The following is an 18,579-nucleotide window of genomic DNA, read 5'->3' as shown; positions in this document are numbered from 1 at the left end:
AAATGCAGGTTGACTTAAATTCCAGTAGGTCTGTACAAACGGATCTGCCGGACATAAAGTGAAATTTTACCATAAATTATCAATTTTGATAATCAGTAACTAACTTTTTCGATGAATTGTTTTGCTTTTTACGGTCAGTAGTGTATTTTCCTTTTATTTATCGGTCTTTGGACCAATACAATTGCAGTCTCATGTTGTCCCGAGCGAGTGCTCGTTCCACTGTATCATTTATCACCGTTAAAGAGCTACGTTTCTTCATCGCTACATTATAATCCTTTCGTGTATTCCTGTTCGCAGGATTTTCATTTGAAAATCCGCATTTTAGTTGTAAAATTAAATAAAAAAAACTTCATTGAATTTTCAGATATTCTTTTTATTTTTGTGAAATTTAGAAAAAGTGCTTTTTTTCCTTCGCAGTAAATCACGAATAACGCTGTGGGAGTTAAAGATAGCCCTCAAATGTTTTTTTAATCAGATTAATTTAGATATTTTTGCTTTGAAAAACATAAATAAAGAAAGTTGATTTCTTGAATTCAAAAATCAAGGAAATCAACTTTTTGAGAAACACACTTTTTTTTAAGCACAACGTCGATAGCAAAAATACGTTTATGAGCAATTCCCGTTAATAAGCTAAGAGAATAGTGAGTCTGAATACAAGCACTTTCAATAAGTGATATTGCAAAAAGCTTGAACTGGAATATAGAAGAACGAGCATTTCGTAGTTGCTCCTCATATAAGATGGCTATTTGGGAAAATTCTTCATCTTCAATGTACAGCAATCAAGTTGCTTCCGCTTTGTAAATATCGATTCCGGCGCTAGCTGCCTCCTTACGGTCAGTTAGGCATGAACAGAAAGAAGTGTGACAATCGTTGTTGCCAGAGACCGAAATTACCTCTGCATCTCTAACGACTATTACGAAAAGGAAGAAGGTCACTTTGTCACCGTGGTAAGTGAGCGTTTTTTATACTTTTATCTATCCCTCTACACGTCTGTATATGGACTCGACTGCTCTTCTTTACCGAACCTCGTTCGTTACCCTGCCGAGTATCGGCAAATCTGACTGCCTGGTGAAGTATTCATTCAATTTAGCACGAGGGATGGATCAAGTAGTGGCATGGGCCCCTGGTTCTTGGGCATGAGAATGAACCCATGCGTACAAGTCCCTCTGGCACCGAACGGTCTTGATACTACTAAGATTTGAACTCATGACCAATCGCATGTCAAACAAGATTCTGTAACCTTCAGGCTACGAGGTCTACTATTTTTCTACAATGTATTTTTTTTTCGGAAGGACAAAATTATTTCTTACAACTACACCGAAGATACTACGCAGATCAAACAAATTGTTGAGATTCTAAAAATATTTTTAATCATTAATAGACACTCAGCACATATCAGGAGTTCAGTGAACTATTATTGGTTAGTTTACGCTGTGTAGTTTTCGTAGAAAAAATCAGAATGAAAAAGTGAATTTTAGAGATCATTAAAGTTTCAGTCAAGCCAATATGCCAGTTAAATATGTAAATATTCTGGAATTACTTAGTACTAAGTAGATTTGTCAATTTATTGGAGCATTCAAATATTTTGCAGCTGATTGTCTAATGTTTTCAATACTGTAGTAGAAAACAAGAAGCGAGGATAGTTCTATGTGATAAACAAAATGAATATATAAAAACATAAATAAAATAAAAACAACATGAATTTAGCAACCTAACATTTATTCCAAATTCTAACGAAGCATTTCACCACAGTTACAACACTTTTCCCCTGCTTGCATCACCAACAGGTAAAGAATCATCCGATGTCTGGTAGTTCACTCACAGAACGACAGAGAGCATGTGGGAAATCACGACACCGCTGATCCTTCCGTAGCTACTCTGTACGCGCGAGGCATCTCATATCTATCGTACAATCGGCGACGTCGGTCGGTTACAATCGGTCAGCCATTGGTCGCGTCACTGTGAGTATAATTGATTCGCAAATCATAACGTACGTCTAGTTGTTGGGAATCCATGGCCGGGATCGGACGTATTTGCAATACTTGTGGGACGAGAAAAAACACATGTTACTATAGTTCCGTGCTCAGTGTGTAACTGTTAGAATTAATCATTTCGGAACTGAGAGTCTGGCGGGAGAATACCGTTGAGGGAAACCCAGTTTGCTGAGCACTTCACATGCGCGTAACGTTTTTACTCGGGCTCTCGTGCTGGATGTGCTGAGAGGGGAAATAGTGCAGGAGTATACACAGAGAAAACATTCGCTGAACGACCGTGAATCGATTAGGATAGAAAACACAGTTTGGTGCATTATAGGCTAAATCCTGTTTCGGGAAAATATCGTGTGCGTGACTAATATCGTGGTGATACTTGCTTTGATTCGAACGAAAGAAAAATTGTCTAGTGGAAAATTACATCCTTAAAAATGCCTTCAGAACCGAAGATTTTCAATCCGCATCCGGATGTAGCAGCCAAGGCCTACATTAACAACATGGAGCAGTATGGGGAGTTCTATCGGCAGTCCATCGAAAATCCTGGCCAGTTTTGGAGTAATGTTGCGAAGCAATTCCACTGGGAAACTCCCTGTGACCCAAAAAATTTCTTTTCCTTCAACTTTGACATATCTAAGGGGCCGATTTTCGTCAAATGGATGGAAGGTGCTTCGACTAACATTTCCTACAATTTGTTAGATCGTAACGTAAAGAATGGATTAGGAGACACAGTGGCTTACTACTGGTGAGTTTAAAGTTATGTAAGATCCGAAGTTTGATGCATTCTGTGGATAATGGAGAGTGTCCTTGTCTGTGAAGGTTGGCAAAGGACGAAGGAAGAGGTTTGCATTTCGCGATTCAAGAAAAATACGATGTTTCATACTGCTGCTCTGCTTACGTCAGTCATTGATTTTTTCGACTTTCGCGGTGGAACTGCCATAATTGTCTTTGTCCTCTAGCCAATGTTTTTTTGTGTGGCTGTAATAGAACAAGTACCATTATAACCGAATCAAATGCTTTTTAAGGTCTATCATCCAATGCACAAAAGGCTACCACATTAAGGTAGAATTTCCAACCGTCAGCACGTTGAAATTAATGAATAATTGAACTGCGCCTCGACCGATTAAAAGGGTGTTTTTATATATTCAGGTCAGTTACAAAACCGATGTGTGTTCCGATGAACACTAACGCCAAACAGTGTCGCAAATTTCGTACTCTCAGTGCTGTTGTTTTTATTCTGCATACGACGGAGTCGGGAAGTTCAAGCAACCTTTTGCTAACTGCATGGGTAGGTAATACGCTCGTAATAGGAATTTGACAAATCCATTCACACACCACTACCGAGCCATGCTTACGGGAAATGTTTGAATCATTTCGGCTGTTTGGGTATTTTGTTAGTTGTATCGTGTGACAGACTGGAATTGGATAGCAAATTTTAATTTGTAATCAAAACGTTTTGTTTAAAATTCGGGGAAGCGTGACTGGCAACAATAAGTAATATTTGTTGTCGTTTTCAACCTATTTATAAAAATTTTACACTTTAGATTTGAGTAAATCATGATATTTCACAGTTCCGCATATTCACTATAACAATATGAAACGTATTTAAGGTTAAAAGCTCGATACAGTTATCAGTCGATATGTTTGGCCACCTTTTGAATGAAAAATCCAAAGTAATGAATTGTGTATTTAGCACTAGTAGTGGACTGTTTTTCCTTCCTTCCTGCAATGCCGATTTTTATGCCCAGCAACACGATACCGCACCGCTATTGCTATTCCGACCGACAAGGTCAAGTGCTGTTCTAACGTGCGCATGCATTAATCGTACCTTAGTAGTACCTTGTTGTAGCACCTGCTCTTAACGGAACGCGCTATGTGCTCTTGGTTTTAGTATAAAACACGGTAAAAATCAGAACAAGGACTGGTGGCTTCTGCCAACCTAGGGCTACATAAAGTCAATGTAGGATGTTTTTTCAAGTGCTCACTCAGTCAGATGTTTTGTTATCTTCAGTTGAAATCAATTCCTACATAAGCCCTAGTGTTACTTTCCGGTTCGGAATTTGTCTTTCTGTTTATTAGACATCACCGACTTCGTAGCCTACTGTCAGATGTACAAGACCATTGGGAAACAAACGCTACAATCTTACTAACTCTTTCAAATAAGATTCGAACATATGAAAACTGGTTTACTGGGTCAGTGTCGTCTCTTCAAACTGAGTTTTGTCTGTCATTATATTTCTGTGTGAAGTTATCTTTAAAAAACCAAATAAAACTCCAAAACTAATTTCATGAATTTATAGGAGAAGATAAATTAACAAACAGGTTTTGCCCAAGTAAGACTTTTATACTAATAATTTGGTATGTGCAGTACAATGGCGTACGTGTAGAGAAAATAACGACTACCCGGATTCAAGTCTCTTGCTGGATTGATTTTATTTACCAATTCTGCTGAAACCTGAACTACAAATACCCTGATAACTTCATCGTTGTGTTTTCTGTTGTCGACACATTTCGCTACCATCATCGTTGTTTCTTCAACAGGAAACAAGGTGTCTAGTATCAGCACTTTATTCTGGCCAAGGGATGTCGAGAAAATATACTATTTTAAACTAGCCAACAAAAGGTTGCATCGAATGTCCGTGGGAATGGAAGTTTGTGAATTTTGTTTTGTGTTTAGGAAAAGAGGCTGCTGTATGATTACTTGAATTTTGCAGGGGGGTCTTTTTCGAGAAGACAAAACTTGGTAATTCTCAAGATCTACCGCTAAACGAAATTCGATAAGTCGATTTCTATTGACATTCACAACAATTGGAATATTGTAGTCGGATTGACCCATGACTAAACTACGGAACCGCCAATTTGAGCAGCACGTGCGTTGAACTGAGAGTTAACGGCCATCGCTTGATTGGCATCATTCAAAATAGATCAAAGTTCTGCTCACAAGCTCACAATAAGAGGTGAAGGAAAAACTTACTTTTTTACTTCTCTATATCATCGTCATTTAATTGTATCATTATTTTAATTTTTACACTATCAGAAACTGAAAAAACAGCGAAACAACTGAGTGCTAACAACCATCGCTTGATTGGCATCATTCGTTTACTACTACATATTTTTTTAATTATATAATATTTAATCTAACCGTGAGTTTTTGCTAGGAAATGTTTGCAAATCCACTCCAAAGCTATTGACACTTTACCCATAGAAAGCATGCAATTGTACAGAGATAGTAAAATGACGTCAAACAACTTTGCCCCCAACAATCTTCGTGCAAACGCAAGACTTTTTATCTACGCGAAGCCATTAAATACTTGCCATATAAAAAGTTACTCCATCATAAAGGGCTTTCAAAACCTGTGATGTTTACTACTTCATCGCTAATGAATTGCTATTACTGAGACATGTAGTGTACCAAATTCAAAGAAAAGTTTTTATCCCAAAAATGAATCATTGAACATCTTACTACACAATCCTAATCAATGTCTATGAAACTTCGAACAAGCCGCAATATCATCATTTACCCCCACTCTCAACAAGCTTCTGATCGACAGGCTGTTTATGGTGTAACTTTTCTAATCTGCCTATCGGCCATGATTCTATGATAATCGCATCACAATTGAGTAAACGACGTACCGATAGTAATCTAATCTAATACGGCACGTATGGGTTCAACAACAGTAAATAAATGGCTACTCATCACGCGCGGTGTCACTAAAGGCAGGCGTCCTACAGTCAAAGTCACTTTACTGCAAGTAGGTACGGTAAAGTACATAGTAAACAGTTCTCAACTTACAGCGGGGATTGCTTTTCTATGAAGTGGTTGATAATGTTAATTATGCAATTCTTTTTACATTCTCATGGTGATTTTTGTTGGTTTTCTTATTTCAATATTTATCAATACATTGTTTAAAAGTAATGTCATGAATCTCTTCACCTTCAAATAATATATTAATTTGATGTTCTTGAGCGTCTAATCTAAAAATTAACCGATCAAACCCTGAACATTTAAAAAAAAATTGAACGTAACTATATGTTCGAAACACAGCCGAAATTGGAATGTTAAAAAAATCGTGAAATCAAAATAGTTAACTAAACGGTATTTTTTTTTTCGTTTTATTTACTTTGGTTGCTGGTACAAAGTGCTACAGTGATGTAGCGTGTTTAACACAATAAAATAGAATAGTATTGCATTACCAAATCTTGAAATGCTTACCGTGATAATTACTTAGCTTAACTACCAGACAAGGGCCGTGGAAGCCCTTGCTGTGACATTTTTGTACATTTTGTTCAAGTCTTTGGTTTTCTAGAAAGAAGTTTTTTTCTATTGGGTTACCGTTCTACATCCTTAAAAATTTCATAACTTATCCTATCAAAAAAAACATAACTTATCCTATTTTGAGTTAACTTATAAAAACAAATATTTTGGGTTTTATTATATTGATTTTGACAAACACCTGAGTATTTGGGGAGACTAGCATACATGCTAAGAACACATTTCTGTTTGATTAACCTTCATTAATAATCTCCATCGCTGTTTAATTTTAAAATCACTTATTTATCTTCGGAACGTTATATTTTAGCTCACGGTATCAAAGCGTCATTATCATGCACAAAAAACTGTTGAATTGCGGTCGGTTCAAACCTCTCGTTAAGACTAGAGACTGTGTTATAAAGAGATACGCAAAGAGAAAAGCAGTAAATATGGCAACCCTTTACTAATATATTATTTTAAACAATTCTGGCAACCACAGTTATTTTCGCATGACTTTTCATACGCACTAGAAAGTGTAATGAAATTTCGAAACTTTGTAAGGGTACATTACTGAGTTTCAGTGCTTGTTCATACAATTATAATAATTTCCAATGCATCACTCATAACATGAGCATGACGAACACATTTTTCGTTGGAACCATAATTGCACGTGATTCACAGAACTTAAACTGATCGCAACACACATTCTGTACGGAAAGTAACACGCATGAGTTTGTTTACTTTGCACACTTGGAGCCTCGATTTGACGGTTCACTTGGAGTTTTCGACCTCACTCTTTGCGTATCTGTTCATAACACCGTCTGTAGTTAAGACTGTAAACATAACTTTTGGATGTTGATGAGCTGTCAAGTGATCAAGCATACATTACACTTCAAAATGAAACACTACAATACGAGGTTGATTTACTTTGAATTTTTCACTTTTGATCAGGTTTTAAACGTATTTACTCCTATATGCATAGGTCGGTGTCAGTGAAAAAGTGTTTCGGTGAGGTTCAGTTTTGGTTGAGTGGACTGTTTGTTTTTCTTTTTCGCTTTGAAGTGAAGATCATTTAGTTGGATTTGTCGTCAAATTTTATTCCGTAACCGTGAACGATGCGCGCGATCTATTTCATCTGAGTATAATAGCACGTTACTAGGACGAAAATCTAGTGTATCTGAAAGAGTGCTGCGATCATTGGAAGTGAGAATTGAAAATGATTGGCTGTAATTTTCGAAGAATTTTGCTGGGGAAAATGACTTTAGCACGTTACTAGGACGAAAATCTAGTGTATCTGAAAGAGTGCTGCGATCATTGGAAGTGAAAATTGAAAATGATTGGCTGTAATTTTCGAAGAATTTTGCTGGGGAAAATGACTTTTATCTGGTTGAGCACTGGTTGAGATTTCGTAAACGGTATCATTGAGTTTGTAGATTTAAACAAATATATATCAGACATTTCTCTAGTTTATATGCATCAAGAAGAATGTATTCCGTCTCATTCGCACTGGTTGAGATTTCGTAAACGGTATCATTGGGTTTGTAGATTTAAACAAATATATATCAGACATTTCTTTAGTTTATATGCATCAAGAAGAATGTATTCCGTCTCATTTTTATATGGTTCATATGAAGTAAAATTGTCGGTATTCCAAATATTACGTCTAAATTCACTCATATCATGCGGACGCATTCAGCATAAAGACAAACTGTCCGTACGAAGTGCAAACAAGCGTCAAATCGATGATGAATGATTTATTCGAGAAGAATGTTCGCACCGACGCAAAGCATTATTGCTAATGATTACCAGCAGTCAGCTGTTTTTTCTAGATGTTAGAACCAATCGATCGTGATGAATAATTCCCACAATTTCTTGAAGAGAAGTGAAAACCTACAATGAATTACAAATTAACACGGTTTATCCAGTTTCACCCGAAGTGCAATCAAATGCAAGCAAAAGAACCAAATTTTCCACACCAAGTTAATATTTACATGGAATGAATTGTTACAAAATAGCTCTTCTTTTAGCGTGTTTGCTTATTGAATATAATTTTGTGTAAATGTTTGCACATACCAAGGAACAATTACTACCGATACTTCCGTTCTTAGAAAGGCCATCAACACACGTTTTCTGAAAAACACAAACATTTTAAAACGATTGCTGTAATTAAGTGATTAATTCTGGCAACAACCGAAAGCTACGATTTCGAAGAAAACGAAGATATCAAAAGCGAAAAACAAAGTGCGAAGTAAAAGTCGTTTGTACTGGAATATAAAATTGTTTTGTTATCATTTAAGGGGTTATATCTACCAAATGCTCAAAAAAGAAAGGCTTTTCTCATGATTTATTTTTACAGAACATTTGAATGCAAGGTAAATACATAATATATCATTGGATTGAGCAACTCTTGCAGAATAGAAAAAATATTTTTATTGCTATTTTTGTTACAAAAAGCGGCTGTGCAGCGATTGCCGTGAACCGCTTTTTTTAAAAGTTGTTCCGCGGCGAGCAGCCCAACTCCACCTATAACCAAAACAAAATTTTTTTCATTGTCTACTTAAGTGTCGCTAGTGAAGTACACATGATCATATTTTTAGAATTTTTCTTCGCAGAATGGCAACGGTTTGAAAAAAAAAATTCTGTTTCGACAAAAAATCGACTTTGATTGTTTATAACTTTAGTTGTTCTTAATCAATCGCTTAAATCGTGTGTACTTCACTAGATAATCTAATGAAGAAGCTACAGTTAGAATTCAAGTCAATCGGATGTAAACTTTTTTAGTTCTACTGCTCGCCGATTGTGAAAATATGGTTTTGAGAAAAACGCGTTTTTAGTTTCAAAATGCTATAAATCTTAATATCGCAATAACAAAGCCCCTAATATTTTTTTTACCTTCAGTCAGCTATCCCTGCGCCGTAAAATTGTCCTTCCTGGGTTTTATTTTCCACTTCTTCCTATTTGTCATCTGATGTATGGCTGCGCCTAGCCTCTTTCGCGATGTCGGACATGCGATGCTTAGCGGCTTTGACACAGTTGGTGCCCGATCCCACGTAAAACTCAAACTTGTCACTCATATTTAAGTACTTTTGAATAGAACTCACAGTTAAAAAGTATAGAAAAACTCAAACAAAGAATGTACACAACGAGAACGGCTGATCGACTAAACAAAGGGCAATTATGAGTAAACACGTTCTGTAGAGACGCTATAACGGTCGAAATTTGATACAGAGACCTCTATACTTCAAATTTGAAACACGATAACGATCGTAGGTAACTTCTACTAGTTTATAAAGCCTCGAAATAAAAAGAAAAACGAGCATCGTCAAATTAAACGAAAAATTTAATTTTGGAGTATAAAAGTTGTTCGGTAAAAATAGATTTAAACGATCTTTGAGTTCAGATCTGTACTTGGGCGATGTAGATTTTGATTCTTGGATAGTTTTAGCATAATTTAGGCCAATAAAAATAAATGGCGAAAAAAAATGTTTATTGGTAGACATAACCCCTTAACAATCTATTACGTTTGACTGAAATAATAAATTGTTAAAATATTGACGATTTGAGATAGGATTTTGTGTTATCCAGCCCTGACTGTACAGATAATTGTAGTGGACATAGATATTTTTCGTTCGCGTTGCTTGTAGTATTTACTCCAAAGTTTTGTTCAGTTTTTTTAAAAACCTTGATTATTTGAAACTTGTTTTTAATACTTTTTCTAAACATGTTTTCAAAGCATTATCTCACATTTTTAGATCAAAAAGGTTTTAAAACTATTAAAAATTGAATCTGATCACGGTTACCCCAAATTAAGGTTATGCTCAAGATTTTCGAAGGGCTTCGGAAACAAGATTCAAGAATGTCAGTACTAATTTCAAAAATATGAAACGTACAATTTCAGTTGTAAGATATATGAAAATATTCACGGAAAAATGAAAGTGATCAATGATACCCCGATTTACGTTTACTTTAATTCATTCCTCTTGTTCTATTGCTAAACCATTAAAAAGAATGCTTCCGAATTGCATTGTCACAAAATTGCTATTCTACTGTGCTGCGCCTTCCTTCCAAGTAAATGACAATACCTTGATATAAAAGGTACCATTCAAACATTTGACCATCATTTTCATTCCAAGACCGTATCGGTGACATACGGACGCCAGATTTTTGTATTGCAGTTTTGAGGTAATAGTAGTTTGCAAATAAACGAATATATTGAGAATTCGTATGAATATCTCAATCCTCACAATGTATTGTCATATGAATATGATGTATAAGCGCAATTCCCAAAAACGTACGAAGGATCGACAGAAAACGATTTCTCCGAAGCATCGAAACATGGAAAAATACCGTAGTCCTTCTACGACATGCGGTCGTGCCTTGGATACCACTCTCCTACAATGTTGCCATGCACTTAATTATTTTCCACGACTTTCATCGTCACCACCAATAATACGAGTCGAATGAAAAAGTTAGTCAACATTGGGCTTTGAGAAGAGATCTGGCACATCTGACACTTGAAACCCAGTTGCCAAATTGACGGTTTTTTCATCACCTATCTCTTCCTGAGTATCTTTAGTAAGCTTATACATAACTAAGACAAGACGCGACAGCTGGCTTCTTATTTTTCTTTTCGTAACGGCCGTCATCCCCGTCGAAATTTTTTTGAACGTTCCATACCGTTGCACAATGGTCCAGAAACCAAATTTAGGGGGAAATTTGGGTCTAGAGCTCTATAGCAACATTTTAGAGAAAAACTGTCTTCTACAAAGTTGTTACATATGATAAAACGCTCATTGAAAAATTATCAAAAATTAGGGTAACCAACATTTTCGATGCAATCAAGTATCTAACTTTTTTATCTTTGTAGATAGAAGAAAAATTTGTTCTACAATGTTATAGCTCCATTAATTTTTAGTAACTTTGTGAAAAAAAGTTTTTCTCTATCTTTGAAAACAACTTATATATTGAATTGAAAAAACATATTTTACGCTCTAACTTTTTTATTTCAAGTTTCATCTCAAAACTGTCATTGAACGACTTTTAGAGCTTTTTAAGAGAAACAATTTGCAACGCTGACATCGTGAATATCTCGATTTTACTCGAAGTTAATAATATTTTTCATGAAAAAATATGCGTTTTTCATTTGTATGTCATTCATTTTGGGGCAAACATAAAAAATATCTCTTGGTCTCATTTTGAAGGGCATACTTGATTCTATAAATGGAGGGACTTTTTGCAATATTTTATTTTTTAAATTTGACTAAATTCAATTTAAAAACAAGCCGAAAATTTCACTAATTTTATACATTATGCATATAAAAGCACCCAGATTTATTTTTTGGTATTTTTTCTTATAACTAGACGTAATTACCTTTAATTTGACCCAAAAAGATCGGAAATCGATCAACTGGTTCAAAAGTTATGAATTTTTTTTAAATTAAATACATCGACTGTGTTTTTTATGGTCGAAGTTGGTCACGCAAAGTGCTTCAATTGTGCTCAAAATCGCAGGGATGCATCTATGTTGAAAATAATCAAACCCGTATTGTTTCGTTGGATTGTTAAGGGGACCAGTCCCGAAATAGGGTGACCATCAAAATACCGTTATTCGTTTTGGTTTGACAGTTGCTATAAAGGTGGTATAGGTAGGCTCTTTCTTATGTTAGATCATTTCTTTAATTAAATATCTTTAACGATAATTTATATCTTTAACCCATTCTCCGAGGGCGATGCCATATGAGATCACCTGACATATGAACTTTGATAACAGTTTAACAACTATACTTGAAATTTCTAACGATGAAAATATTCTGAGCAGTTAGAGAACAGATTGATCTTCAACATGCCATATAGTTTATGCCAATTATGCATGCGGTTGCTGAGTAATAAGAGTTTGAATGTCATTTTTCGATATAAAAACTGATTTCTCTCCGCGGGGATAGGGTTAATGAATTCATTTATAGGAATGAGAAGCCTGACATTATGGCTGGCAAGAGCGAACTTGCATTGCAGATGGTGCATTCTATTCTCGGAGGGAAACAAAAATTTTTGTCTTACCCTGTGGTAAATAGGAAATACGGAGACTATGTGTTCGATATCCTCGTACCCTCCACATTCGCATATGTTACTATCGATCAAGCCTATCCGATAGAGATGACTGTTCGCAATGTAATTGGCATTTGACATTAGGCGCGAAATAACTCGTGTGAAATCCCGAGTTGAAGCAAGTCCTTCAAACCATGATCGTCTCTATTGGGATTGAACAATGAGAGGGGACCCTAAAACTAAGCAGATAATGAAAGACTGATTAACCAGCACTTCTAATATCCGTCTGATTTCCGGAATAAAATAGGACGGGTGCTTGACCGGTTTGATCGATCGGAGAGCTTCGATAGAACTAAGGCTGTCCGAAAATATAAAGTATTTGCCTGGTGGCTTGAGCACGATAATTCACAGCGAATTGTGTATGGCAACTAATTCAGCTTCGTATATGGAGCATGGTTGTGCGACGGCCCGTGTTGAAAACGCCATATCCAAAAAGTCCATCATGTATGTAACTGCGACAACTCTGATGCATAAGTTCCGTATTATATTACGTGCAGAATCGTAGTTTGGTAGAGTCGTAGCGAATCCTCATGATGAGCTCCTAATGATGTTCCGAATTGGTTGGCATCTTTGCCTCAGGTAGTTGACATGTTTTTTTTCCTGTATGGACTTCCTCACTACTACCAGAAACGTTGATCTATTGTGAGATATGCCCGGGTGTTTGCTGTATCCCATACTTTTTATTATTAGCAATACCGCTATTGAGAAGTGGCATGCTTATTATTATTTTTTATCAGTGCTTGTGTATAACGTGATGTTACTCTTTTCTTTTACACGCTTACTTTACTGTTCTACTATACCGAGCCTCGTTCCTCCTGCCAAACATCACCAATTTTAATTCCCTGGAGGAGTTTCGTCGTGCTTCCTTCTGTCCAGTTTTATTTGATGAGAAGGATTAATTTTTTTTTAAGGAGGAAGTCATGCAAAGTTATTGTAGATTTCAGCGTAAAGGAAGGGGAACTGGTGGGAAGCCTGAGAATAAACCCATGTTTAAAAGTCCTTTCTGACATCGAATGGCCTGGTTCTACTATGATTCGAACCTACGAGCATCCGCTTGACAAAGCGCAGGTCCCCCTAGTTGACATGTTTCTTTCAGATGCAATTGGAGTCATATCATACTCAAAGGTATTTTAAGTCTAAATACGAGTATTGGATCTTCCGAACAGAACTAGTTTAAAACGAGGTGGTGGGCGCTTTTTAAAAAATACCACCATCCCCTTTTTTTTCTAGCGAGAACTCAATTCCAAGACGACTGGCCCAATTGGTCAGATTATCAAGGGTATTTTGCAGACTGTTTTTCATGTCTACAGTAAGAGACGCCGTGACTAACACTACGGAGTCGTCAGCTTTTGCAGCCTTCATCAAACATGTGTCGATGTCATTGATACAAAATTTGTACAACAGCGGACTTAGACAGGAGCCTTGGGGAAGACTCATATAGCTTATTCGTGTTATTGCTAAGGAGCCGTAAATGAAAAGCAAGTGCTTTCGGATCAACAGGAGAAAAACCTTTTTGATGCAGCTTCTAGCAGAGAATTTCTATTGAAACTAAATCAAATGCACCTGTAATATCCAGGAAAATCGACATCATTTGTTGTATGCTGCCAAACGCCATTTCCGCTTCTGTGGCTAGCAACACTAAGCGATTGTTAGGGACATTGCCCCTACGAAAACCAAATTGGGTCTCTGATAGTTGGTTAGTTGTTTCTATCCAATGTTGATATTTATCAAAACATTCTCATAAAATTTCTCCAAAATTTTTCTTTTTTTTTTCAGGGAAGGTAACCACCCGGATGACTACAGCCGACTGACCTATCGCAAATTGTTGGAGGAGGTTTGCCGCTTCTCCAACGTGCTCAAATCGCATGGCGTCCAGAAGGGCGATCGGGTATCAATCTACATGCCGATGACAATGGAGCTTCCGGTAGCGATGCTGGCCTGTGCTCGAATTGGTGCCGTCCATTCTATTGTGGTAATGTGTTTTTAGTGTTAGGCTCCACTCTATAATATGCAGCTAATGGGTTCCTGTTTGATGAACAGTTTGCAGGTTTCTCGTCTGATTCACTGGCGGAACGGATGCACGATTGTCAAGCTAAGGTACTTATCACTGCTGACGGTGCCTGGCGTGGCGAAAAGATTCTGCACCTAAAGGACCTTTGCGATCAAGCAATGACAAAATCGGAAGAGATGGGACACCGCGTTGAGACGTGCATCGTCGTAGCACACATCAATCGTGTTACCCCTGGAAAATCGGACTGGGATGGAGTGTTCGATGTAAGCAATCTAGGGTGTATTAATCACAGCAAAGTTTAACTGAATTTGTTTATTAGACACCCTGGACTGACGACCGCGACTATTGGTGGCATCAGGAGATGGAAGATGCCGAACCAGCCTGCTATCCAGAGTGGATGGCAGCCGAAGATCCTTTGTTTATGCTCTACACTAGTGGTTCTACCGGGAAACCCAAGGGGGTATTGCACACGACAGCTGGTTACCTATTGTACGCTGCAACCACTTTCAAAATTGTATTCGATTACAAACCTCACGACGTTTACTGGTGTACCGCTGACATTGGTTGGATCACCGGTCACACGTATGTGCTGTATGGGCCATTAGCAAACGGCGCCACCTCAGTGATGTTTGAAGGTACTCCATTCTTCCCGGATAACGACCGTTACTGGGAAGTCGTCGACAAGTATAAGGTTACACAGTTCTATACGGCCCCTACGGCGATTCGATCGTTGATGAAATTTGGTAATGAACCAGTGTTGAAGCACGATCTGTCTACGTTGAGGTTAGATTCTGTCTTCTATTTAAATAATGATATTACTAACTATTTTATTTATACAGAGTTCTTGGAAGTGTGGGTGAACCCATCAATCCAGAGGCATGGATGTGGTATTACAAAGTTGTCGGGAAGGAAAAGTCCTCTATTGTGGACACCTTTTGGCAGACGGAAACGGGAGGACATGTGATTACACCACTACCAGGCGCGACTCCGATGAAGCCAGGATCGGCGGTATGATATTAACACAGCTTTGATTATGCAGAGTGAAATCATCACTAGACCATTTTGCTTACAGTCTTTCCCATTCTTTGGAGTGAAACCATCTTTGTTGGATGAAAGTGGCAATGAAATCACAGGTGAAGGGGAAGGTTATTTGGTCTTTTCACAGCCGTGGCCGGGGATGATGCGGTCGTTGTTCAATGATCATCCAAGGTACGAGTCAACTTATTTCTCCAAGTTCAATGGATATTATTGCACTGGCGATGGTAAGCCACATTATGTTTAGCTTGCATACATTATTTTCTAAATAGATGTCATTTCCAGGTGCCCGACGCGATAGTGATGGTTACTATTGGATAACAGGTCGCGTCGATGATATGTTGAATGTATCCGGTCATTTGATGTCTACGGCAGAAGTTGAATCCGTACTTACGGAACATCCACGTGTATCGGAAGCAGCGGTTGTGTCCCGGCCACATCCCGTTAAGGGGGAATGCCTATACTGCTTCATCACACCCAATCAGAATGAAATTTTCGACAAGACGCTTATCAACGAATTGAAGGTTCTGGTGCGAGAACGAATCGGTCCCTTTGCACAGCCTGATGTAATTCAGAATGCTCCCGGTTTACCGAAGACTCGCTCCGGCAAGATCATGCGGCGGGTGTTACGTAAAGTAGCAGTTAACGATAGGGAAATTGGAGACACCTCTACCCTGGCGGATGAGGCTATCATCGAGCAACTTTTCGCTAACCGGCCGGTAGCTTAGAATGGTGACTCAAACGAAAGATCTCATAAATCCTTTGCATTAACTGCTATTACCTTAACATGATCTGCGGCGAGTTAAAATTAAGCGATATCAACCGATACAGATATTAGGCTCTAGAATATACTAAGTACGAAACCTGTAGTTGGACCTGGCTCGTGACTGCTGCATGTATCGAAAAGACTTTATCAGAAACTGTTTGAGAATGGTGCTAAAACGTGCGACGGAAAACTCTACGAAAGATCAGCGAAAAATTTATATTATATAGTTGGTTTATTTTTGTTGTTATGGGTATACAAAACTCATCTGCCAGATTTTAGCATTTGATCATTTGTATGCTACATGCATGTATGCTATTCAGTGTTGAGTGGAAATGTGTGGAAAGACATCACATTCCTTCAGAAGTGACATCGATGGAAATATCGATCGCGGCTTGCCGACATAGATGTATTTGTGCTTCGCATACTGTATGTTATAACTAGTAAGATTAGAATTTGTTTTAGTAAAACAACAATTGTAAGTTTGAGAATAATTCGTTTTGAACGAATCTGTAACTTTGCTGGATGTACAACGAATGGAATGCCAATGACACAAACTTAATCTTTTAAGAAACCAAAATTTTGCACACATGTTGATTTCTGTAACGCAAACGCTTTTTATGTTTTATACTAGTTACTCAATAAAAGAAAACACACAACGTTATTATTTCTTTATTTTTCCAAAACTCACACACCACTTTTGATTAATACCCCACATGTTTAACTCCCTTAGTCATCAAACAAAAACAACACGGTTTCTCTCTGTAGATTTCATCGGGACAATAGCATCTCATCCCTGGAAAACATATCATTTCCTTTGCTGGGTGCAACCTGCGGTGAAGGAAACTAGTAGTTGTAAGTATGAAAACTACTGCAATACCAAAGATACCACGCGTTAGCCGATAACACACATATCAATGGCGTGCCTGAAACAACGTTATTACAGGTTGAAATGACGATGCAAGCCACCAAACTAGAAAATGACTATAGAATATATATCAGAAATGTTGATTGTAAACATATCATATGCTTGAGATAAATTTTACCTTAAACAAAATTAGCCACGGAATACGATTTCAAAACTGTTATTGTTTGATAGCTTTTAAACCGTTCGTAGAGCACTAAAACAACATTATAAGTGACTGTATACCGTATAATATTAATAAACGGAAAATGTAGTAGCAATACATTGACTGATACAATTTAGTTTTTTTCTCTTAATAGCAAATACAACAACTTGTGTGAGCACAAATATTTCGGAGGTAGAATGAATGCAATTTTATAAAGTTTCCTTGAATATTGAAAATTATATGGCGGTTTCTTGGTGGTTATAGTTTATTAGTTTGTTTGTCGAGGCTCTGTTATTTCAGATTGTGGTACATTAGATAGACATTGACAAAGTCGTGTCTCAACTATTAATTTTAGAAGAGTGCCATTCCTTGCTACTTGACAAATCGGTCTGTACCAATCATTTTCAATTTGGCTGCAAGTTTAAGGAACTTCATAGCCTCAGCGTACCTCGTATGAGACCAGTATCGTTCCTTGAGACTAGCTGGGATGAGGACTACTCACATTGTCATGTTTTAACACATTTATAAAGTGTATTCGAACTTATTGAACACCCTGTAGATAAATCTTAGATTATTCAGTTCTGCTGATTATGTGGAAATTTATTATCTGGTTTGAGCAATATATATTCCATCATTTTTACTGGTTCAACAGCAAGTCTTCAATCATAACAACCGAAGCAAGATAGTTCTAGTCCTGTTAAGAAAAAAATGTGTAATTTCGACATTTATTGCAAATTACCTCTGGAGTCTCAAGTGGCCAATAAAAAAAAATTATGGCCAAAATAAGAGCCCAGTGCAGGCTATTGATTCAAAAGATTTATATAGAACATAACATATTTTCCTTACTATAACTTGATATTGGTGAAGAATATAGATAAAATTTACCGATTTTTTCCGTAGAACTTGATGAGTTATTTATTTTTCGCAGCCAGAAGAGACGATTGCTTGCAAACGTAACGTACTATGGCCAGAAGCAGTGCCTTTACGTTACTTGTTTCTATTATTATTACAGATTCGAATAAAACTTTGCACACGTATTACGTATTCTCAAACAGTTTTCCTGTACAACCAACGAGGTCTGAGCTGTAATACTTTAAATAAAATCTATGCATAAATGCATACGCTCATTTAGAAAATTACTCTCGAATCTGAAAAATTTCTTCATCTGGAAAAAATATACAGTTAACCAAGCCAAATACGTGTACAAAGTTTCGTTCAAAGAAAATGGTCGATATTCGACCATACAGGACGTGGTCCCCGTGATTCTGTGATTGGCGATGTCGGTCGGCTAGCTGGCACGATGAAGGAGACCACGACGTCGTAGTAAGGATTTCTGCGAGACCCGGCGACATATT

At 37.2% G+C, this 18,579-nt stretch overlaps 1 protein-coding gene across 1 annotated transcript; it reads left to right on the top strand.

Annotated features, from left to right (window-relative positions):
* Positions 1–1,980: 1,980 nt before the first annotated feature.
* LOC129723040 (acetyl-coenzyme A synthetase) lies at positions 1,981–17,356 on the top strand. Its single transcript, XM_055676979.1, has 7 exons — positions 1,981–2,733; positions 14,122–14,317; positions 14,386–14,619; positions 14,676–15,139; positions 15,196–15,364; positions 15,429–15,618; positions 15,677–17,356. The coding sequence occupies exons 1-7, from the start codon at positions 2,423–2,425 to the stop codon at positions 16,117–16,119; spliced, it is 2,007 nt and encodes a 668-aa protein (XP_055532954.1). The 5' UTR covers positions 1,981–2,422; the 3' UTR covers positions 16,120–17,356.
* The last annotated feature ends 1,223 nt before the right edge of the window (positions 17,357–18,579 follow it).

Source organism: Wyeomyia smithii, chromosome 2 (assembly GCF_029784165.1).
Source record: "Wyeomyia smithii strain HCP4-BCI-WySm-NY-G18 chromosome 2, ASM2978416v1, whole genome shotgun sequence".
In the NCBI taxonomy this organism is placed as follows: domain Eukaryota; kingdom Metazoa; phylum Arthropoda; class Insecta; order Diptera; family Culicidae; genus Wyeomyia; species Wyeomyia smithii.
Note: the sequence above shows the minus strand (reverse complement) of the source record. Positions and strands in the feature narration are given on the sequence as shown.

Coding starts and splice junctions, on each gene's coding strand:
- LOC129723040 (XM_055676979.1), top strand. CDS start 2,423: ATGCCTTCAGAACCGAAGATTTTCAATCCGCATCCGGATGTAGCAGCC. Junction 15,140..15,195: donor CACGATCTGTCTACGTTGAG/GTTAGATTCTGT, acceptor TTATTTATACAG/AGTTCTTGGAAGTGTGGGTG. Junction 15,365..15,428: donor CGATGAAGCCAGGATCGGCG/GTATGATATTAA, acceptor TTTTGCTTACAG/TCTTTCCCATTCTTTGGAGT.